At 39.5% G+C, this 24,589-nt stretch overlaps 1 protein-coding gene across 3 annotated transcripts in view; it reads right to left on the bottom strand.

The window, feature by feature from the left end:
* Nucleotides 1-678: 678 nt before the first annotated feature.
* The window catches only part of ZNF182 (zinc finger protein 182), a 33,137-nt gene continuing 9,226 nt past the window's right edge, over nucleotides 679-24,589 (bottom strand). For 2 of the 3 annotated variants that reach the window (XM_030764231.2, XM_022563831.3), the window contains 3 exons: nucleotides 8,041-8,167; nucleotides 7,634-7,729; nucleotides 679-3,601 (listed from right to left, as the gene is read on the bottom strand). In XM_030764231.2, the coding sequence (XP_030620091.2) occupies nucleotides 1,971-3,601; nucleotides 7,634-7,729; nucleotides 8,041-8,167 (1,854 nt within the window). In that variant the 3' untranslated portion in view covers nucleotides 679-1,970. The remainder of the gene's footprint in view (nucleotides 3,602-7,633; nucleotides 7,730-8,040; nucleotides 8,168-24,589) is intronic. The other variant, XM_022563832.3, reaches the window with a different exon arrangement.

The following is a 24,589-nucleotide window of genomic DNA, read 5'->3' as shown; positions in this document are numbered from 1 at the left end:
TATACAGTAAGACCTTGCTGTTTATCCATTCTCAATGTAATAGTTTGCATCTACTAAGCTTGATTCCACCACAGAGATGGCCTCAGTGAAAAACCACAATAGGGTGAGGGCCACAAATATGGTCATCCATACAGTGGGACCTCTCCTTCTGGAGCAAAAGTGCTATTACATGGACTTTGGCTGTATCCATTAAGATCATGGCTTTCAATCTGTCTCTCACCTTGGAAAATGTTGTCACCAGCAGAGGTGTGATTTGGGGGGCAAGTTATTCAACCTCTCTGTGGATTTATGCTTTATATCTCTTGTAAAAAGAATACATACACATGCATGAATGAAGTAATTTAAATCATTTTAAGATATAGAAAGGCATTGGCAGGCTTTAGTACAGGATATTTTCACAGATGTCACTGTGCATACTAAATAAGAAATGTGTTCCAGTCTCAATTATTGTAGATTTACATAATGCAGTCCCAGCTGACCTTAGAATCACTTTATTTGGCAACCTCAAGAAAGCAATGCTTGTGTGCCTTTGGAACTGGCTGGATATCTGTTTCGTCTGACTGATAATTCAATTTACTCACTCTAAAAAAATTAAACTCCACATTGAGCATATCTATACTAAATGTTATGAAATCCTGCATCTAGAATCTGACTTCATTAGAATAGTAATAGAAAATATGCTTTTTAAAAAGTTTTATTTTTTGAAAAGGTAGTACATCCACGTAGTACAATTTTCAAAAGTTCTGAAAGGATATACAGTTGTCTCCCTCCCATTCCTTCCCTCCAGCCACCCACTTCCCCTTCCCTTTCCCAGAGGTAATCAGGGTTCCCAGCTTCTCGTATATCTTTCCAGAGATAGTTTATGCATATACGCTCAATTATGTATTCACCATTCGTTCTCCTTTTTACTTACAAATGGTAGCATATTATCCTCAGTATCCTGCACCTTGCTTTTCTAATAATGTATATTGGAGGTCATCTCACATCACTACACAAATGTTGTCCAAGTTCTCTTTATCCATTTTTTTTTTTTTTTGTCTACCTAAAAGGTTGCTGTGCGAACATTCCATGATTTCAGGAGCCATGTGGAAAGCTTCCAATCTTTTGTTTTCACAAACAGTGCATCACTGAATACCTCTGTGTGTTCATCATTTTGTACATGCATGAGTATATACATTCCTAGAAGTGGAATTGCTGGCTCAAAAGCCATGTACATTTATGGTTTTGATTGCCTTGGAATCATTCCTCATTGAATAAGAGTTTTTCCTGGACTTGTTGTTTGCTGGAAGTTCATGTAAGGGAAGAAATGGGGCCACATTCTAGGCAGATCAGAGATTTTCTAACTGGAATTACTTTTGCATTTGGTAGGTTTTTCAGACTTGACTTTCCAGAGTCAGTAAATAGGGGCAGCTGTTGGGTTCTTCACAAGAACACTCCCTTCTCTTTCCCCAGCCCCTGCCAACTGCTCCTCTCATGAGTATAGACTACTTTCTGCAAATATGGCTTGTCTGAGCAATTCCTTGTTGAGGCCCCTGCCTGTCTCTCCTGAGACTCCAAATGGGTCTAGGAAACGTCCCACCTGCCCATGCTCTCTGTTACCATTGTTATGTATCTATTTGGTCTTGCACTCAGCCTAAAACTTGGCTAACAGTCCTTACCAGTGCTATCTCACATCTGCAGCCTTGACCACTCCTCTCTAGCCTTTGAAATCTCCTTGCACTGGTGCTTGATTTCCTCTGCCTCTGGCAGCCCTCTCATCAGGGTTTCAGCGATCTCCTAATTTTGTCAGATACAGAGATTACACGTCCACTTCTTTTTCTCCTAGTAGTTTTGGGCGAAGACTGAGATGGAAAGAAAAAAAGGCTGACTTTACTCCCCATATTTAAACCAGAAGTCAGAACATACTTTTAAAATGTTTACTTAAACTGACAAAACTTTCCTTCAGTGAAGATAACTGCATTGTTGACTCTCTAATGTGCAATGAGCTTAGACTTCCGGGTATGGCCTTTCCCATGGGCTTTCTTTCCTGTATGTGTTCTCTGATGTACAATAAGATTTGACTTTTGAGTAAAGGCTTTCCCACATTCTGTACACTTATAGGGTTTCTCTCCAGTATGAGTTCTCTGATGTACAGTGAATGTTGATTTTTCTCTGAAAGCTTTGCCACACTCAGTGCACGCATAGGGTTTCTCTCCTGTGTGTGTTCGCTGATGTATTATGAGCTGTGACTTCTGGCTGAAAGCTTTCCAACATACAGGACATTCATAGGGCTTCTCTCCTGTATGGATTCTCTGATGTATAATGAGCTTCGACTTTTCTCTGAAGGCTTTGCCACATTCATTACATTTATAGGGTTTTTCTTCTGTATGCGTTCTTTGATGTATAATGAGATATGACTTCTGGGAAAATGCTTTTTCACATTCATTGCATTCATAGGGCTTCTCTCCTGTATGACCTCTCTGGTGTAGCATGAGATAGGATTTCTGAGAGAATGCTTTCTCACATTCATTACATTCAAAGGGTTTCTCTCCTGAATGAGTTCTTTGATGTACACCAAGGTTTGACTTTTGGGTGAAGGTTTTCCCACACACATCACATTCATAGGGTTTCTCTCCTGTATGAGTTCGCTGATGCACAATGAGGGTTGACTTCTCGTTGAAAGACTTCCCACATTCCGTACATTTATGAGGTTTCTCTCCCGTATGAGTTCTTTGATGTATAATGAGAGTTGACTTATCACTGAAAGTTTTCTTACACTCATTACATTCATGGGGTTTCTTTCCTGTATGAGTACTATGATGTATAATTAGATCAAGCTTCTGTATGAAAGATTCCCCACATTTGGTGCATTCATAAGTTTTTTCTCCTGTGTGGGTTTTCTGATGGACAATGAGGTTTGACTTCTGAGTGAAGGCTTTTCCACATTCATTACATTCATAAGGTTTCTCTCCTGTATGAGTCCTGTAATGTATAATGACAGTTGACTTTTCTCTGAAGGCTTTTCCACATTCTGGACACTCAAAGGGTCTCTCTCCTGTATGAGTTCTCAGGTGTATAATGAGCTGAGATTTTTGGCTAAAGGCTTTTCCACATTCTGTACATCCAAAGGGTTTCTCTCCTGTATGAGTCCTCCAATGCACAATGAGGTGTGACTTCTTGCTGAAGGTTTTCCTACATGCAGTACATTCAAAGGGTTTCTCTCCATTTTTAATTCTCTGATGTAGACTAAGACCTTTCTTTTGCCTGAGGGTCTTCCCACACTCTTTATATCCATAGGGTTTTACTCCAGGAGTTGTTTTCTCATACTCAGTATGGAAGAATAACTTTGCACATTCATTACCATGCTTCTTTCCTGCAGAGCTTCTACTAAATAAGTCTAAATTATCTACCATATTATATCCAAAGGACTCAAATTTATGGGGCCTTTGTATTGAAGCAACAAGGTTTGTATTCAGATGAAGTATGTTTCCGAATTCATTATAGTCAAGGCCACTCTTGGTGGTAATTGTTTTCCTGTCAGGGAATCCAACTTGCATCAGATATTTATCTTGGTCATCCTGATGCTGTCTCTCAAAGTGTTCATCAACCTGGCAGGCTTCTTCTAGAAAGGAGTACAATAAACCGTCTTTATACTTTGACATTATGGAATGGACCTTCTTTAGAAATGCCCTGCCATATGAAAGCTGATACTGATATCTCATTTTATGAGTTCCTGGAGAATCACAGCCATCAAATCCTGTTCTTTTACTAAACTCCCACCTGCTAGCCTTTTTGTTACCAAAAACAATCTTACCCTAACATCTCAGTCTTTCTTACCTCTACTTCTACATCACTCTGGAGATATTATCACCCTTTATTTATCATATGAACTCTTAACTGTTCCTGACTTACATTATTTCCACCTAGACAGAAATACAACACTGTGACTTGTGGACTCAAATCTTACAACAATCCTGAAACCCACATTCTCAGTAAATGAGAGAAATATCTAGAATAATTAGCCTTACAAAAACAAAGAAACCTAAATATCCTTGCCCAATTTGGATTCACCTTTGTATTCATCCAAGTTTGCATTCACGGTTCTTCAACACCACCTTCTGCTTCTGTCTACACTAATTCCACTAAAAACTCCATCTATTATTAACTCCAAACGCTTCCTCGTGTTCCGTCACTCACATAGCCCCGTCCTCCATATTTTGCTATATTCAGAATCTAGATAACTTTCAAGAAGCAGTTCAGTCTTTTCAAAAAAGCTTAATCTGACCTTCCTCAATAACTTTAACTTTCATTAACTTCTAAAGTAGTCAGTTATCTGTACCACTCATTTAGACAGTTAAAATTGCAAGGCCTTGCCTTTAATATACCATACTTCATCAATTATAAGATGCATATTATTCCACATTTTAAAACCTCTGAATCCAGGTTCACCTTACAATCAATGACATGTCATAAATTGCTGGAAAATTTTATTTCTCAGTGGTGTGTCTTAAAACCAATGGTATCCTGGACAGTACTTTTTGCACATACACTGAATTTTTATTTTTTGTAGTTTAATTTTCTTCTCACCTTTTCCTAAAATTTTATATGAAAAATTTCAAACATACAGAAAAGTTGTAAGAAGAGTACAATAACTACTCATATTACCACTTAGATTTAATAACAACATTTGAGAGTAATACTGAATTTTAAAAGGGATCATGCAGCTGTGGCTTCTCTTCCTATGACTTCCTTTCTTTCCATAGTAAAGCACTAGTTCTTAACTGAGAGTGAATATCATAATCATAAGAAAAGCTTTTACAAAATACATTCGATGGGACCCAAGCTCCACCAAGGATCTACTGAATCTGGACCTCCTTAGGTGGTTAAGAAGCAACATAGCACATGTGGCTAGGGTCATAAGTTCTCTAGGCCAGGATCAAATCCTGGATCAGACTTTTACATGTTCTGTGACCTTAGGCATATTAGCTAATCTATTTGCATCTTACTTTCACACCTGGAAAACAGGAATTATAACAGTGCCCACCGAAATGTAATGTTTATGTACAGCACTTCAAATGTTTACTAGAATAACAACTACCACTATTACAATACAGCTACTACTATTATGATTGAGTCATTACATTACTATAAAAAGAAGTAAGGACTATCTCAGTATATTTAACATGTTCTTGAATTAACTGAAAAAAGAAGGTGTATAAAAATAAGCACAGTAGGCTAACATTTTTCTAAGGAGGAAACAAATATATAAGTATATATTTAAAATAATATAGGCTCATACTATAAAAAACAATGGAAGGATAAATCTTTAAATTTTAACAAATGGTTACCTATGGGGGAAGGAAGAGAGAGAGGAGGATGGAGAGGGAAAGAGGCTGGACTTCTTTGAATATACCTTGTTTTCTAGGTTTGATTTTATTTTCTAGGTTTGATTTTGGAACCAAGTTAATATTTTGCAAATATTTTATATACTCATAAAGCAAAATTGAAAATAAAAGGATTCCCTAATAGTAATAAATAGCCCCTCATCTGTATTTCCTAACAACCATGCTAAAAAGTCTTGATTCTCAATGGCACCAACATGGTTACCTCAATTGATTCAACCCACTATACACATTCAGCAATCTCAGAATAATATTAACAATATTACCATCAGATGTAAGATTAATAAATTAAAAACCTTTAAGTCCAGAATTTGATTTGGAAATATACATTTGAATACATGTCTTTCTCTTAAAAATCTTTGTTTACGTAGTTCCTAGCTATGTCAATGAAAAGGCCTAGAAACAATTCCCTAACATCCAAATTGTGGTCACAAAACATTATTTACCACTAAAAAGAACCAAGACTCCTTGGAGAAATGGCTGATTCCAGGACAGAGAAAGGAACTGTATAATATGAGCCTGGAACATCTTGTAACAACAGAAAGCAAGGAAGCTACCAAAGCCTAGGGACCCAACTTGAAGGGGTTTCCACTGGCCAGAGATAGAGCAGTTTGATTTATAATAAGGATAAGGCAATGGATCAAAACATAAAAGTGTTTAAATCCATAAGTCCATAAATGATACTCCAAAAAGACATACTAGGCTTTGAATGATGCTACAAAAACAACTCATTTTGAAAACTGATAAAGAAATGGAAAAATACATGTAACTCATATATAACCAAATACAGTTGACCCTTGAACAATGCAGGGGTTAGGGGCACTGACCTTCTGCACAGTTGAAAATCCAATTGTAACTTATAGTTGGCCCTCCATATAGGTAGTTTCTCCTCCTAGTCTGCGGTCCCACATCCGTGGATTTAACCAACCGCAGATCATCTAGCACTGTACCATTACCATTGAAAAACGCATATAAGTGGACTTGCACAGTTCAAACCTGTGTTGTTCAAGGGTCAACTGTAATAGATGGAGGGCAATCCCTCTTTATTGAAGTATTCCAGCTAATCAACAAAAGGAAAGTTCTTTACAGAAAAATGCCAACTTACAAATGTAGAAGGAATGATAGAAAATGCACCATTTTTCTAACCATCTTAGTAGTAATTGATTCAGGCAAGAATCATCAGTGAACGTTAAAACCACCGGGTAAAAATTTTGGAGGAACAGGATATTCACACAGTTTGGCAGTTCCACAAAATGTTAACACAAACAGCTATCACATGGTCTAACAACTCCACTCCTATGTATGTTCTCAAAAGAAATGAAAATGTACATTTCAAAACTTCTACATGAATGTTCATAGCAGCATTATCTATAATACCCAAAAAGTGGAAATAACCTAAATGTCCATCAACAGATGAATGGATAAACAAAATGTGGAATATCCATACAATGAAATATCATTCCACCATAAAAAGTGATGACACATGCTACAATATGGACAAACCTTGAAAACATGCCAAACGAAAGAAACCAGACATAAAATTCCACATTTTGTATGGTTCCATTTATAAGAAATGTCCAGAATAGGCAAAACTATAGAGATAGAAAGTAGATTAGTGCTTGCCGGGGGATGGGGGTTGGGGAATGGAGAGTGACTGATAAAGGATAGGAGTTTCTTTGGAGGGTGATGATAATGTTCTAGAATTAGATAGTGGTGATGGTTAGACAGTATATTCTGTGAATATAATAAACATCCTGAGTTTTTGAGTTTCACTTCAAAAGAGTGAATTTTATTGTATGTTAATTATATCTTAATAAAGCTGTTGTTAAAGAGAGAATCAAGATGCTTTAGGAGAACAAATCTCATAGGAATGTCTAAACTGGATGGAATCAGGTAACCCAATCTGGAATTAGAGCATTAGTGCCTAGGCCTGTGACTCATTTGGGCCTGGCTTCAGATGAGCAGTGGGAGGTAAGAACAATAGAAGTGGCAGGGCGTGGGGCCAGGGGACTGTCATTTACAAGACAACTTTATACAGGGCAATGGAGCTGTGCAGAAACTTATTGGTGAGCACCAACCTAAGGAGAGTGGTCTGGTGGGTGTAGGATAGGGGAGGGGGTGTCTTAGGTGTTCATGTCCCTGTCCTCCAACAGCCATTCCTGAGATATTCCTGAAAGTCCTTTCACAGGTCCTCACCCCTGACTGACAAGCTGGGACCTCCTGTCCCCATAGCCTGAGTCAATCCCACTTACCTGGAAAGCTCCAAATTGGGATTTTTCCTTCTGGCAGGCATGGCTCTTCTACCTCCAATTTAAGGATGAGATCTGGTTTGGTAACCTGCTGCCCTGCTAATGAGAAATGACAGCAATACCTCCTTGGTCTTCAGAGCCTCTGAGAAAAAGGAAGGTGGAGTTTGGGGCAGTACAAGCGATATATCACTTGACACAATGGTCGTCAAGCCAATTCACCTGAGTTTTGAGTTCACAAACACCTTGTCAGGAAAGCAAAGGGGGAAAAGGAACTCTGATCCATGGAATTTAATGACAAACTCTTCAATCAGTTCAGAGGCCTTGGAAGTTTCCAAACTTGAGAAAGGAAAGGCGTTCTATCGGACAGAATAATCATAAACAGCAAAATTACCTGAGGAAGCCATTCTTACCCACAGAGACCAGGTTGCTGTAGGTCTCCAGCATCACATCTCTGTACAGGTTCCTCTGTGGAGGGTTCAGGTATTGCCACTCCTCCTGGGTGAAATCCACAGCCACATCCTCAAATGTCATGAGTCCCTATAATTGCACATTCTTTTATTCTAATATGCTTACCACTGGGTGATAAGGATGGAATGAATGTAGGGGAACTTCTGACTGGGTTCCCAGTTCATGATGATAATTTAATACAGGATGCCTATCAAGTTAGTGACCTACTGTGCGGGAAAAAAAAAATCACAAGTCATGGTAGAGAAACTATTACATTAAATAACAGAATATTTATGACAATGTGGCATTAGCACAAGGATAGATGGATAGACATATAGTCCAGTAGAACTAAAAAGATAATCCAAATATGTACGGACACCTGAGTTATGATAAAGTTGAAACTGCAAAACAGTGGTGACAGGATGATATTTTCAAGTAAATGTGGATGGGTTATCAGATATCTATATGGGGACAAAAATGACATTTAACCCCCTAACTCTCACTATATACAAAAATCTGCTACAGGTAATTTGTAAATCTAATGTGAAAGGTAACACGATGAAGTGTCTGGAAAATAATATAGGAAAATGTTTTCATAAGCTTGGTGTAGGTAAAACATTCAAAAACAAGACATGAAAAGCACTACTCATAAAGGAAAAGACATACATGTTACAAGATTAAAAATACAGCAGTAAAGGCAACCTATAGATGGGGAGATTATCGGCAGCTTTCATAAGTGATAAAGCGTTCTGATCTGGAACATATAAAATAACCCCTACAAATCAAAAGACACATACAAACAATGCAGAAAAATAGACAAGAGATGTGAATAGATACTTCACTAAAAAGAAAAAATAAACATATGGACATATGTTCTATGAACATAAGAAAATATACCCAACCCTGTTAGCACTCAGGGAAATGAAAATTTAAGCCACATTGAGACACCACTTGGCACCCACCAGAAACATTATAATTATATAACTAAAATGCCGTAAGATGTGGCTTCCCTGGTGGTGCAGTGGTTGAGAGTCCGCCTGCCGATGCAGGGGACATGGGTTCGTGCCCTGGTCCGGGAAGATGCCACATGCCGCGGAGCGGCTGGGCCCGTGAGCCATGGCCGCTGAGCCTGCGCGTCTGGAGCCTGTGCTCCGCAACGGGAGAGGCCACAACAGTGAGAGGCCCGCGCACCGCAAAAATAAATAAATAAATAGATAGATAGATAAATAAAATGCCATAAGATTGTGTTGAAATGGGAACTCGCACACGCTGTTAGTAGGAATGTTAAAAACTGGTATAACTGCTTGGGAAAACAGTTTGGCATTATTTACTAAAGTTAATGATTTGCAAACACTATGACCCAGAAATTCTACTCTTAGGTGCACACTTTAGAGAAAATCATGCACATGTGCTCTAGAAAACAAGTACAAGGATGTTCACAGAAGCACTATTTCTAATACTAAGTTGTAGGAAAAATCCAAATGTCCCTCAAAAATACAGTAGGTAAATTGTGGCACAATCTTTCAAAGGAATACTATGTGGTAATGAAAAGGAATGAACTACAGCTGCATATCCAACATAGATGAATGTCACAATTGTACTAATGAGCAAAAGAATCCAGCCACAAAAGAGCACATACTGCATAATTCTATTTATATACAGTAAGAGAACAGGCAAGCCTAATCCATGATGTCAGAAGTTAGGAGAGTGATTACCTTTGAGGCTGATATTGATTGAAAGAGGGCATGAAGGGGGATTTAGGTCGTGATTTATGTTATAATCTTCACCTTGACCTGGGGGTGGCTCCACAGTGTGTCCACTTTGTGATAATTCATCAAGCTGTACACTTATAAACTGTACTTCATGTATGTTATAATTAAAGGTACTTTATATCTTTATGCTTAAAATTATTTTTGACAAATGCAAAGGCACTTTGATGGAAAATGGGAGTTCCCATTTCAACAAATGGTGTTGGAACAATTGGATATCCAGATGCCAAAAAATAAAAATAAAAAAAGAACTTCAATCCATACCTCCAACATATATAAAAATTAACTCAAAATGGATCACAGACCTACATGTAAAATCTAAACCTATAAAATTTTTAGAAGAAAATATAAGAGAAAATCTTTTTAACCTTAGGTTTACCAAGTATTTCTTTGATGTGACACCAAAATTCAAAAGACACTGTTAAAAGAATAAAAAGCCATGGAACAGGAGAAAATATTTACAAATCATATACCCGACAAAGAAGCTGTATTGAGAATACATAAGAACTAGAACTCTCAAAACTGAAAAAAAAAAAAAAAGCAAAAGAGACATACTTTACCAAAGATATATAAATGGGAAATAAGCACATACAAAGATGCTCAACATCATTAGCCATGAGGAAACTACAAATCAAAACCACAATGAGCTACCACTACATACGTATCAGAATGGGAAAAGAAACTGACAATGCCAAGTGCTGGTGATGTGGAACAACTGGAAGTCTCATTTATCATAGATAGGGATGCAAATGGAACAGCCACTTTGGAACAGTTTTCTGGTTTCTTATGAAGTTAAGCATATACTCCCATAGGACCTGCAATCCCACTCACAGGTATATTTACCCAAGTGGAAAGAAAACTTATGTAAACCCAAAAACCTTTACATGAACATTTATATAGCAGGTATATTTGTAATCACCAAAATATGGAAACAACCCAAATGTTTTTCAACCAGTGAGTGAAAAACAAACTGTAATCTATACAATGTAATACTACTCAACAAGAAAACTGAAAGAACTAATGATACATGCAACAACATGGGTGAACCTCAAATGTATTACCCTAAGTGAAAGAAGCCAGACTCAACAAGCTACACACTGTATTATTCCATTTATATAACATGGGAAAGGCAAAACTATAGAGACCAAAAATATATCAGTGATTACAAGGGGCCAGGGTGCGGCCAGGGGTTGACTACAAAGGGGAAATACAGTTGACCCTTGACAACACAGATTGACAATCTGACAACACAGATTTGAACTACATGGGTCCACTTATATGCAGATTTCTTTCAGTAAATATATTGGAAAAATTTTTGGAGACTTGCAACAATTTGAAAAAACTCACAGATGAATTGCATAGCCTAGAAATATTGAAAATATTAGGAAAAATTTAGGAATGTCATGAAAGCATAAAATATACGTAGATACTATTCTGTCCTTACATAGGCATATGGTGATATTTATATAAAATTAATAATGTGTTAGTTTTCCTACTATTTTATAACTTTGCTTTCAAAGAATTTTATTACTGTACAGTATGCCCTTCTCTCTCATAATTGGAGAAACTGCTTATCAGCCTATCATCACAGGTAAGTGGGTTTTTAAAAAATATAACAATGTTTCCAATACTGTATTATGAATATGACTATAATACTGTATGCCATAAAATTATATAACCATTCATTAGTGTATAGGCTAAGCTACCATGAAGCAATCATATCGACTACACTATGCTACCATAAAGCAATCATATTGCTGCTTCGTTATCAATGTATAAATCGTTATAACTGTAAATAAATATGAATTTATTTTTCATATTATCTTTTCATTGTTGATATCGTGTTAATAATCTGTATAACATCTACAGTATTTTGTATCATATAAGACAATATTAATGTAGGTACTGACAGACGTGATTCATCTTGTAAACAGACGACACAAACTTAAGTATCGACAAATACAGTGCAGTACTGAACATGTATTTTCTCTTCCTTATGATTTTCTTAATGACATTTCCTTATCTCTAGCTTACTTTATTGTAAGAATACAGTATTTAATACATATAACATACAAAATATGTGTTAATAGACTGTTTATGTTATTGGTAAAGCTTTTGGTCAACACTAGGCTATTAGCAGTTAAATTTTGACGGAGTCCAAAGTTATACGTAAATTTTCAACTGTGCAGGGAGCTGGAACAACTAACCCCCGAGTTGTCCAAGGGTCAACTGTATTGGGAGGCGATAGAACTGTTCTACATCTTCATTGTGGCAGTGTCAAAACTTGCAGAGTTTGCCAAAAGATGCAGAACTGTACACTGAAGGCCTATTTTACTGTATACAGATTATACCTTAATTTTTTATTAAAAAAATTAAGGATCGTCCAGGTAATTTAGAATAACTTCACCTGTTAAAGGTGAAGTAGTTAAATCCAAATCTCTTCACATATCCTCCAAACAACTATACAGATCAATATGAAGAACAAATAAAACTACACATAACCTATACCTTCAGTATAATTTATAATAGAAAATAGAGAGTACTATACACATTTCTAATTACCTATAACTGAAAAGCAAATACCAAATTCCAGCTCAGCTGGCTTTCAAATTACTGCCACAAACCTTTCTGGAGTATGAGAAGGGTATGAAGAAAACAGTCAAGAGAACAGAGAGGGGAGCAGAGAACCTAAGAATGAGCTGAAATCAAAGCTTAGAAAGAGAAAATCTACCATAAGTATAAAAACACTGAAAAGTGGGCTAGATCAATCACAGCACCAGCTATAAGAACGGTATATGGGACCCAAGGTGGCAGTCACAAAAAAGCATCACCTCCAAGGGAGCAGATGATAAAAAGGAATGAGGAAGAACCATGTGGAGATTGGGTTGTAAAGGGGAAAAGCTAGAGGGGGAAACTGAAGGTCATGTGAGACAAAAAATGACCTAAACAAACTAAAACAAGTCAGAGCACACACAAGGGGCCCCTCCACAGTGCCAAAAGAAAGTCTCCATTAAGGGAACTGCAGTTTGCCTCACTGGCAAAAGAGGGGGCTCTTGAGCCAAGAATCGTGCAAGTCACCACAACCTCCAACAGTCCTTAAAAAGATGAAAACAGTGTGGATCCATTCAAAGCTTCTTTGAGAACAACAGAAAATAAGAAAATATTTCAGGTGATAAGAAATTCACCCCACAATGGCATTAGCGAAATGACAGGGTGGGCAGCTCCCAGCCCTTAGCTTCTCTCACACTACCACCCCAAAAATGAAAATTAAAAAACAAGCAAAAAAGTGTCAGAACCAACTTTGTCAAAACTCTGGAAAACAAAGGTTTGCAGTAACCACATGGAATCAAGAAAAAGGCAACTTAAAAGACATCAGGAGGGCTTCCCTGGTGGCGCAGTGGTTGAAAGTCCGCCTGCCGATGCAGGGGACGCAGGTTCGTGCCCCAGTCCGGGAGGATCCCACATGCCGCAGAGCAGCTGGGCCTGTGAGCCATGGCCGCTGAGCCTGTGCTCCGCAACGGGAGAGGCCACAGCAGTAAGAGGCCCGCGTACCGCCAAAAAAAAAAAAAAAAAAAAAAAAAAAAGACATCAGGAAGACTTCATGGCATCTTTACTTGCCCCTCTCCTAAGAGACAGCAGTCTTGAAGCAGCAGCAGCCAATGTTCCCCATGTGGGACCCCCAACCCCTAATTCTAAAGGAAGCAGAGCAGACATTATTCACAAATTAGTGTGTGTCTGTTCTAACCTGTCTGGGGCTACCAGAAAGACTGATGCAAGGTGCTCCTCTCTGTTTCACCTAACTCTGAACTCAGGCCAGAAAGCAGTAGGCATTACTCTTAAAGGCTGCAAGGCAAACTAACAACCCAGAGATGCCTGGGGCAAAAGATTACAGTCCAGACAGACAACAGACTGCCTAAGGCCTGAGAGGAAATACTGGGGGGGATTCTTTGGGAAATTAGGACATTCAAAAGCACCCATGTACAGGGGAATGTAGAAAGCCACACATATGCCCAGGATAAGACTCATGCTCACAAGAGAACTTAGAAGACTCTAACTGCTCTAATTCTTCCTGAGCATAGAAAAATGAAAAGCTTCCAAATTTGTACAAGAACTGAGTATAAATTTGACACATAAACTCATTTAAGGTTGTACAAAATAGGAAAATGCAGACTAATCTCACTTATGAACAACAGTGCAAAAAATCCTAAATAAAATACAGTTAACCCTTGAACAACATGGGGTTAATCTACGTATAACTTATAGTCAGCCCTCCATATCAGTGGTTTTCCACATCTGTGGATTCACCAAACATGGACTGTGTAGTACTGAAGTATTTACTATTGAAAAACATCCACATATAAGTGGACTCAAACAGTTCAAACCCATGTTGTCCAAGGGTCAACTGTATAAGCAAAAGGAATAGATCCACATGACCAATTAAAATTTATTCCAGGCATACAATGATAGTTCAATATTAGAAGATTCATTAACATAAATCACCATTAAACAGACCTAAAGAGAAAACTTACATGATTAATATAATTAATATAAGAAATGCTGATACAAAAATATTGAAACAGAATTCAATACCCAATCCCACTTAAAAAAAAAACAGTAAAGATTAGAATAAATGGTAATTTCCTTAAAATAACCAGATAGGAAGGGAGGAGGGAGGGAGGGAGGGAGGGAGAGAGGGAGGGAGAGAGAGAGGGAGAGAGGGAGGGAGGGAGGGAGGGAGGGAGGGAGGGAGGGAGGGAAGGAAGGAAGGAAGGAAGGAAGGAAGGAAGGAAGGAAGGAAGGAAGGAAGGAAGGAAGGAAGGAAGGAAGTTAGTTTTACATAGGGGCCTTGAGTCACCATGAATAGCATAACGATGTAAGTTTAGGTGGGGGCTGGCCACACCAGAAAGATCAACCACATGATTTAGGGTGGGGGCTTTGGGTCACTCCCAGAGGGGCTGGAGACAGACAGCAGCCACATGGACAATCATGCCTATAAAATGAAGCCCTAATTAAAAACTCTGGGGGACTTCCCTGGTGGTCCAATGGCTAAGACTCCACGCTCCCAATGCAGGGGACCCAGGTTTGATCCCTGGTCTTGGAACTAGATCCCACATGCCGCAACTAAAGATCCTGCAGGCTGCAACTAAAAGATCCTGCATGCGGCAGTGAAGATCCCGAGTGCCACAACTAAGACCTGGTGCAGCCAAAATAAATAAATAAGTAAATGTTTACAAACAAACAAACAAAAAACTCTGAACACCAAAGATCACAAGAGCTTCCCTGGTTGACAGAACTCCATGTGTACTATCACACATCAATGCCAACCACACAAAGTCATGCACCCTGACTCCATGGGGAGAGAAAAATGGAAGCTCCATGTTTGGTACTTTCTGGGGCTCTGCCCTATGTACTTCTTCCCTTGGCAGGTTCCAATCTGTATCCTTCCCCTGTAAAAAGCCATAACCATGAGTATAACAGTTTTCAGTGAGTTCTGTGAGTCCCTCCAGTGAATTGTCAAACCTAAGGGTGACCTTGGGGACCCCCAAACTTGTAATTGGTGTCAGAAGTGAGGGTGGTCTCTTATTGGGACAGTTCCCTCTAACTTCAGAGTTGTCCAACTCTTCATAGATAGAATGATAGAAAGTCACAAACATGTAGCTATCCCTAAGTTATTTTATAAATTTAATGTGATCCCAATTTAAAAAACAAGCCTTTTAATGGTACTAAACAAGGTAGTACTAAAGATCATATCAAAAAATAAATGTGCAACAATAACTAGAAAAGTCTGGAAAAGAAAAACTGTGAGGAAGGGAGTAGCCCTACCAAATACCAGAAGATACTCTGATACAGGCATTCTCTTAAAGCACAAGGTGAAAGACCCACTTTTTAATAAATGGTGCTGGGTCAACTGGAAAGCAATTTGGGAAAGGCTAAATTGGATCCATACCTCATTACATACACAAGTATAAACACCAAATGGATCGGGGGCTAAATGTAAAAAACGGAAACCAAACAAAGTACTAGAAGAAAGCATGGGTGAATGTCCCTATAACCTGAATGGAGGGAAAGACTTTCTAACTATGAATAAAAATTCAGATGTAATAAAAGATTAATAAATACAACCACAAAAATATAAAAACACTTTGGTAAGTCCAAAGACAAATGACAAACCAGTGGGGGAAATCTGTTGCAACATATATCACAAATAAAGATTGCTGTAACATATATCACAGATAAAGATTAATATCCTTAATATATAAAGAACTCTTAAAAATCAAAGGGAAAAGAAGAACAAATATGTGATAGAAAATGAGACAAAAAACATAAGACAATTAACAAGAGATATAAAAATGGCTCTTATAGATATTTTATTTATTTTTTGGCTGCACTATGAGCTTGCAGGATCTTAGTTCCCCAACTAGGAACTGAACCTGGGGTCATGGCAGTGAAAGCGCTGAGTCCTAACCACTGGATCGCCAGGGAACTCCTGTAAATGGCTCTTAAATATATGAAATTACATTCAACTTTACTCATAATAATAGTAATGCTAATTAAAACTATACAGACATACCATTTCTTACCTAGCAGATTAGAAAAACTTAAAAGCCAGACAATATACTCTGTTGGTACAGCCATAGAGAAACAGGTACTATCACACATTGTTGGTGGGAATGTTAAACAGTACAACCCTTATGGAAGGGAATTTAGCAATATCTAATAAATTGTGTTTACCCTTTGACCCATCAATGCCACTTGTAGGAATTTACATAGAAGATATACTTGCACAAAAAGGAAACAACATATGCACAATATATTTCATTTCAGCATTATTCTTTTTTTTTTTTTTTTTTGCGGTACGCAGGCCTCTCACTGTTGTGGCCCTCTCCCATTGCAGAGCACAGGCTCCAGACGCACAGGCTCAGCGGCCATAGCTCACGGGCCCAGCCACTCCGCGGCATGTGGGATCTTCCCGGACCGGGGCATGAACCCATGTTCCCTGCATCGGCAGGCAGACTCTCAACCACTGCGCCACCGGGGAAGCCCCAGCATTATTCTTAATTACAAAATACTGAAACAACCAAAATTCACAGGTACATAGGAGAATGGCTGAACAAACTGGTACATCCACTAATAGAATACTATACAGCTATAAAAATGAACGAGTCACATAAACAGAACAATCCAAAGTTCGTATGAAATCACAAAAGACCCTGAATAGACAAAGCAATCTTGAGAAAGGACAACAAAGCTGGCAGCATCACACACCCTAATTTCAAACTATATTACAAAGCTATAGTAATCAAAATAGTATGGTACTTGCATAAAAACAGAACATAGATCAATGGAACAGAATAGAAGGCCCAGAAATAATCCCATGCATAAATGGTCAATTAATTTATGACAAAGGAGCCAAGACTATACAATGGGGAAAAGACAGCCTCTTCAATAAATTCTAAAATAAACTGTGTTGGGAAAACTGGACAGCCACATGCAAAAGAATGAAACTGGAGCACTATCTTATACTATGTGCAAAAATTAACTCAAAATGGATTAAAGACTTGAACATAAGACCCCAAACCATAAAATTCCTAGAATAAAACAGGTAGTAAGCTCCTTGACACTGGTCTCGGTAATGATTTTTTTTGGATTTGACACCAAAAGCAAGGCAACAAAAGCAAAACTCAACAAATAGGACTACATTAAAAAAAAAGAGCTTCAGTACACCAAAGGAATCCATCAACAAAATGAAAAGGCAACCTACCAGATAGGAGAAAACATCTGCAAATCATATAATCGATAAGGGGTTAATATCCAAAATATATAAAGAACTCACACAACTCAGTATCAAAAAAACAAACAACCCAATTAAAAAATAAGCAGAGGGGGTTTCCCTGGTGGCGCAGTGGTTGAGAGTCCGCCTGCCGATGCAGGGGACATGGGTTCGGGCCCCGGTCTGGGAAGATCCCACATGCCGCAGAGCGGCTGGGCCCGTGAGCCATGGCCGCTGAGCCTGCACGTCTGGAGCCTGTGCTCCACAACAGGAGAGGCCACAACAGTGAGATGCCCGCGTACTGCAAAAAAATAAAAAAAAGCAGAGGACCCGAATAGACATTTTTCCAAAGAATACATACAGATGGCCAACAGGCACATTAGAAGATGCACTAATCATCAGAGAAATGCAAATCAAAACTACGATGACCTATCATCTCACACCTGTCAGAATAGCCATTATCAAAGAGACAAGCAATAGCAAGTGTCAGCAAGGATGTGGAGAAAAGAGAATCCTTGTGCACTGTTAGTGAGAATGTAAACTGGTGCAGCCATTAGGGAAAACAGTATAGAGGTCCTTCAAAAAATTAAAAATAGGGCTTCCCTGCTGGCGCAGTGGTTGAGAGTCTGCCTGCCGATGCAGGGGACACGGGTTCGTGCCCCGGCCCGGAAGGATACCACATGCCACGGAGCGGCTAGGCCCGTGAGCCATGGCCACTAAGCCTGTGTGTCCGGAGCCTGTGCTCCGCAACGGGAGAGGCCACAACAGTGAGAGGCCCGCGTACCGCAAAAAAAAAAAAATTAAAAATAGAAATACCATATGATCCAGCAATTCCACTTCTGGGTATTTATTCAAAAGGAAACAAAAACACTGACTGGAAAAGATATTTGCACCCTCAGGTTCACTGCAGCATTATTTCCAATAGCCAAGACAAGGACTCAACCTAAGTGTCCATGGATGGATCAATGGATTAAGAAAATGTGATAAGGAGGCTAGGAAGATGGCGGAAGAGTAAGATGCGGAGATCACCTTCCTCCCCACAGATACACCAGAAATACATCTACACGTGGAACAACTCCTACAGTACACCTACTGAACGCTGGCAGAAGACCTCAGACCTCCCAAAAGGCAAGAAACTCCCCACGTACCTGGGTAGGGCAAAAGAAAAAAGAATAAACAGAGACAAAAGAATAGGGACAGGGCCCACACCAGTGGGAGGGAGCTATGAAGGAGGAGAGGTTTCCACACACTAGGAAGGCCCTTCACAGGCAGACTGCGGGTGGCGAAGTGGGGAGCTTCGGAGCCACGGACGAGATTGCAGCCACAGGGGTGCGGAGGGCAAAGCGGAGAGATTCCCACACAGAGGAGCGGTGCCAACTGGCACTCACCAGCCCGAGAGCCATCTCTGCTCACCCGCTGGGGCGGGCGGGGGCTGGGAGCTGAGGCTTGGGCTTCGGAGGTCGGATCCCAGGGAGAGGACTGGGGTTGGTGGCGCGAATACAGCCTGAAGGGGTTAGTGCACCACGGCTAGCCGGGAGGGAGTCCGGGAAAAGGTCTGGACCTGCCGAAGAGGCAAGAAACTTTTTTCTTCCCTCTTTGTTTCCTGGTGCGCGAGAAGAGGGGATAAAGAGCGCCGTTTAAAGGACCTCCAGAGACGGGCGCAGGCCGCGGCTATCAGCACAGACCCCAGAGACGGGCATGAGACGCTAAGGCCACTGCTGCTGCCACCAAGAAGCCTGTGTGCGCGCACAGGTCACTATCCCCACCTCCCCACACGGGAGCCTGTGCAGCCCGCCACTGCCAGGGTCCCGTGATCCAGGGACAACGTCCCCGGGAGAATGCATGGCGCGCCTCAGGCTGGTGCAACGTCAGGCCGGCCTCTGCCGTCACAGGGTTGCCCTGCATCCGTGCCCCTCCCTCCCCCCGGCCTGAGTGAGCCAGAGCCTCCGAATCAGCGGCACCTTTAACCCCGTCCTGTCTGAGCGAAGAACAGACGCCCTCCGGCGACCTATATGCAGAGGCAGGGCCAAATCCAAAGCAGAGCCCCGGGAGCTGAGCGAACAAAGAAGAGAAAGGGAAATTTCTCCCAGCAGCCTCAGGAGCAGTGGATTAAATCTCCACAATCAACTTGATGTACCCTGCGTCTGTGGAATACATGAATAGACAATGAATCATCCCAAATTGAGGAGGTGGACTTTGAGAGCAAGATATATTATTTTTTCCCCTTTTCCTCTTTTTGTGAGTCTGTATGTGTATGCTTCTGTGTGAGATTTCGTCTGTATAGCTTTGCTTTCACCATTTGTCCTAGGGTTCTGTCCATCCGTTTTCTGTTTTTTTTTTTACCTAAAAATTTTTTTTCTTAATAATTATCTTTTATTTTAATAACTTTATTTTATTTTATCTTACTTTATTTTATTTTATCCTCTTTCTCTTTTTTTCTTCCTTCCTTTCTTTCTTTCTTTTCTTTCTTTTTTTTCTTTCTTTCTACTTTTTCTCCCTTTTATTCTGAGCCGTGTGTATGAATGGCTCTTGATGCTGCAACCAGGAGTCAGTGCTCTGCCTCTGAGGTGGGAGAGCCAACTTCAGGACACTGGTCCACAGGAGACCTCCCAGCTCCATGTAATATCAAACAGTGAAAATCTCCCAGAGATCTCCATCTCAACACCAACACCCAGCTTCACTCAACGACCAGCAAGCTACAGTGCTGGACACCCTATTCCAAACAACTAGCAAGACAGGAACACAACCCCACCCATTAGCAGGAAGGCTGCCTAAAATCATAATAAGGCCACAGACACCCCAAAACACACCACCAGACGTGGACCTACCCACCAGAAAGACAAGATCCCGCCTCATCCACCAGAACACAGGCACTAGTCCCCTCCACCAGGAAGCCTACACAACCCACTGAACCAACCTTAGCCACTGGGGACAGACACCAAAAACAAAGGGAACTACGAACCTGCAGCCTGCAAAAAGGAGACCCCAAACACAGTAAGATAAGCAAAATGAGAAGACAGAAAAACACACAGCACATGAAGGAGCAAGATAAAAACCCACATGACTTAAAAAATGAAGAGGAAATAGGCAGTCTACCTGAAAAAGAATTCAGAATAACAATAGTAAAGATGATCCAAAATCTTGGAAATAGAATAGAGAAAATACAAGAAACATTTAACAAGGCCCTAGAAGAACTAAAGAGGAAACAAGCAACGATGAACAAAACAATAAATGAAATTAAAAATACTCTAGGGCTTCCCTGGTGGCGCAGTGGTTGAGAGTCCGCCTGCTGATGCAGGGGACACGGGTTTGTGCCCCGGTCTGGGAAGATCCCACATGCCGCAGAGCGGCTGGGCCCATGAGCCATGGACGCTGAGCCTTCACGTCTGGAGCCTGTGCTCTGCAACAGGAGAGGCCACAACAGTGAGAGGCCTGCATACCGCAAAAAAAAAATACTCTAGATGGGATCAATAGCAGAATAACTGAGGCAGAAGAACGGATAAGTGACCTGGAAGATAAAACAGTGGAAATAACTACTGCAGAGCAGAATAAAGAAAAAACAATGAAAAGAACTGAGGACAGTCTCAGAGACCTCTGGGACAACACTGAATGCACCAACATTCGAATTATAGGGGTCCCAGAAGAAGAAGAGAAAAAGAAAGGGACTGAGAAAATATTTGAAGAGATTATAGTTGAAAACTTCCCTAATATGGGAAAGGAAATAGTTAATCAAGTCCAGGAAGCACAGAGAGTCCCATACAGGATAAATCCAAGGAGAAATACACCAAGACACATATTAATCAAACTGTCAAAAATTAAATATGAAGAAAACATATTAAAAGCAGCAAGGGAAATACAACAAATAACACACAAGGGAATCCCCATAAGGTTAACAGCTGATCTTTCAGCAGAAACTCTGCAAGCCAGAAGGGACTGGCAGGACATATTTAAAGTGATGAAGGAGAAAAACCTACAACCAAGATTACTCTACCCAGCAAGGATCTCATTCAGATTTGATGGAGAAATCAAAACCTTTACAGACAAGCAAAAGCTAAGGGAGTACAGCACCACCAAACCAGCTTTACAACAAATGCTAAAGGAACTTCTCTAGGCAGGAAACACAAGAGAAGGAAAAGACCTACAATAACAAACCCAAAACAATTAAGAAAATGGGAATAGGAACATACATACTGATAATTACTTTAAATTTAAATGGATTAAATGCTCCCACCAAAAGACACAGATTGGCTGATGGATACAAAAACAAGACCCATATATATGCTGTCTACAAGAGACCGACTTCAGACCTAGAAACACATACAGACTGAAAGTGAGGGGATGGAAAAAGATATTCCATGCAAATGGAAATCAAAAGAAAGCTGGAGTAGCAATTCTCATATCAGACAAAATAGACTTTAAAATAAAGAATATTACAAGAGACAAAGGAGGACACTACATAATGATCAAGGGGTCGATCCACAAAGAAGATATAACAATTGTAAATATTTATGCACCCAGCATAGGAGCACCTCAATACATAAGGCAAATACTAACAGCCATAAAAGGGGAAATTGACAGTAACACATTCATAGTAGGGGACATTAACACCCAACTTTCACCAATGGACAGATCATCCAAAATGAAAATAAATAAGGAAACACAAGCTTTAAGTGATACATTAAACAAGATGGACTTAATTGATATTTATAAGACATTCCATCCAAAAACAACAGAATACACATTTTTCTCAAGTGCTCATGGAACATTCTCCAGGATAGATCATATCTTGGGTCACAAATCAAGCCTTGGTAAACTTAAGAAAATTGAAATTGTATCAAGTATCTTTTCCGACCACAACGTTATGAGACTAGATATCAATTACAGGAAAAGATCTGTAAAAAATATAAACACATGGAGGCTAAACAATACACTACTTAGTAACGAAGCGATCACTGAAGAAATCAAAGAGGAAATCAAAAAATACCTAGAAACAAATGACAATGGAGACACGACGACCCGAAACCTATGGGATGCAGCAAAAGCAGTTCTAAGAGGGAAGTTTATACCAATACAATCCTACCTTAAGAAACAGGAAACATCTCGAATAAACAACCTAACCTTGCACCTAAAGCAATTAGAGAAAGAAGAACAAAAAAACCCCAAAGTTAGCAGAAGGAAAGAAATCATAAAGGTCAGATCAGAAATAAATGAAAAAGAAATGAAGGAAACAATAGCAAAGATCAATAAAACTAAAAGCTGGTTCTTTGAGAAGATAAACAAAATTGATAAACCGTTAGCCAGACTCATCAAGAAAAAAAGGGAGAAGACTCAAATCAATAGAATTAGAAATGAAAAAGGAGAAGTAACAACTGACACTGCAGAAATAAAAAAGATCGTGAGAGATTACTACAAGCAACTCTATGCCAATAAAATGGACAACCCGGACGAAATGGACAAATTCTTAGAAATGCACAACATGCCAAGACTGAATCAGGAAGAAATAGAAAATATGAACAGACCAGTCACAAGCACTGAAATTGAAACTGTGATTAAAAATCTTCCAACAAACAAAAGCCCAGGACCAGATGGCTTCACGGGCGAATTCTATCAAACATTTAGAGAAAAGCTAACACCTATCCTTCTCAAGCTCTTCCGAAATATAGCAGAGGGAGGAACACTCCCAAACTCATTCTACGAGGCCACCATCACCCTGATACCAAAACCAGACAAGGATGTCGCAAAGAAAGAAAACTACAGGCCAATAACACTGATGAACATAGATGCAAATATCCTCAACAAAATACTAGCAAACAGAATCCAACAGCACATTAAGAGGATCATACACCATGATCAAGTGGGGTTTATTCCAGGAATGCAAGGATTCTTCAATATACGCAAATCAATCAATGTGATACACCATATTAACAAATTGAAGGAGAAAAACCATATGATCATCTCAACAGATACAGACAAAGCTTTCAACAAAATTCAACACCCATTTATGATAAAAACACTGCAGAAAGTAGGCATAGAGGGAACTTTCCTCAACATAATAAAGGCCATATATGACAAACCCACAAACAACATCATCCTCAATGGTGAAAAGCTCAAACCATTTCCACTAAGATGAGGAACAAGACAAGGTTGCCCACTCTTACCACTTATTCAACATAATTTTGGAAGTTTTAGCCACAGCAATCAGAGAAGAGAAAGAAATAAAAGGAATCCAAATCAGAAAAGAAGAAGTAAAGCTGTCACTGTTTGCAGATGACATGATACTATACATAGAGAATCCTAAAGATGCTACCAGAAAACTACTAGAGCTAATCAATGAATCTGGTAAAGTAGCAGATACAAAATTAATGCACAGAAATCTCTGGCATTCCTATACACTAATGATGAAAAATCTGAAATTGAAATTAAGAAAACATTCCCATTTACCATTGCAACAAAAAGAATAAAGTATCTAGGAATAAACCTACCTAAGGAGACAAAAGACCTGTATGCAGAAAATTATAAGACACTGATGAAGGAAATTAAAGATGATACAAATAGATGGACAGATATACCATGTTCTTGGATTGGAAGAATCAACACTGTGAAAATGACTCTACTACCCAAAGCAATCTAGAGATTCAATGCAATCCCTGTCAAACTACCACTGGCATTTTTCACAGAACTAGAACAAAAAATTTCACAATTTGTATGGAAACACAAAAGACCCCGAATAGCCAAAGGAATCTTGAGAACGATAAATGGAGCTGGAGGAATCAGGCTCCCTGACTTCAGACTATACTAGAAAGCTACAGTAATCAAGACAGTATGGTCCTCGCACAAAAACAGAAATATAGATCAACGAAACAGGATAGAAAGCCCAGAGATAAACCCACGCACATATGGTCACCTTATCTTTGATAAAGGAGGCAAGAATATACAGTGGAGAAAAGAGAGCCTCTTCAATAAGTGGTGCTG

This window comes from Delphinapterus leucas, chromosome X (genome assembly GCF_059928025.1).
Source record: "Delphinapterus leucas isolate spDelLeu-1000000601 "Yukka" chromosome X, BTC_Dleu_Yukka2, whole genome shotgun sequence".
Lineage (NCBI taxonomy): Eukaryota > Metazoa > Chordata > Mammalia > Artiodactyla > Monodontidae > Delphinapterus > Delphinapterus leucas.
The sequence above is the reverse complement of the archived record's forward strand: the minus strand, read 5'-3'. Positions and strand labels throughout refer to the sequence as shown.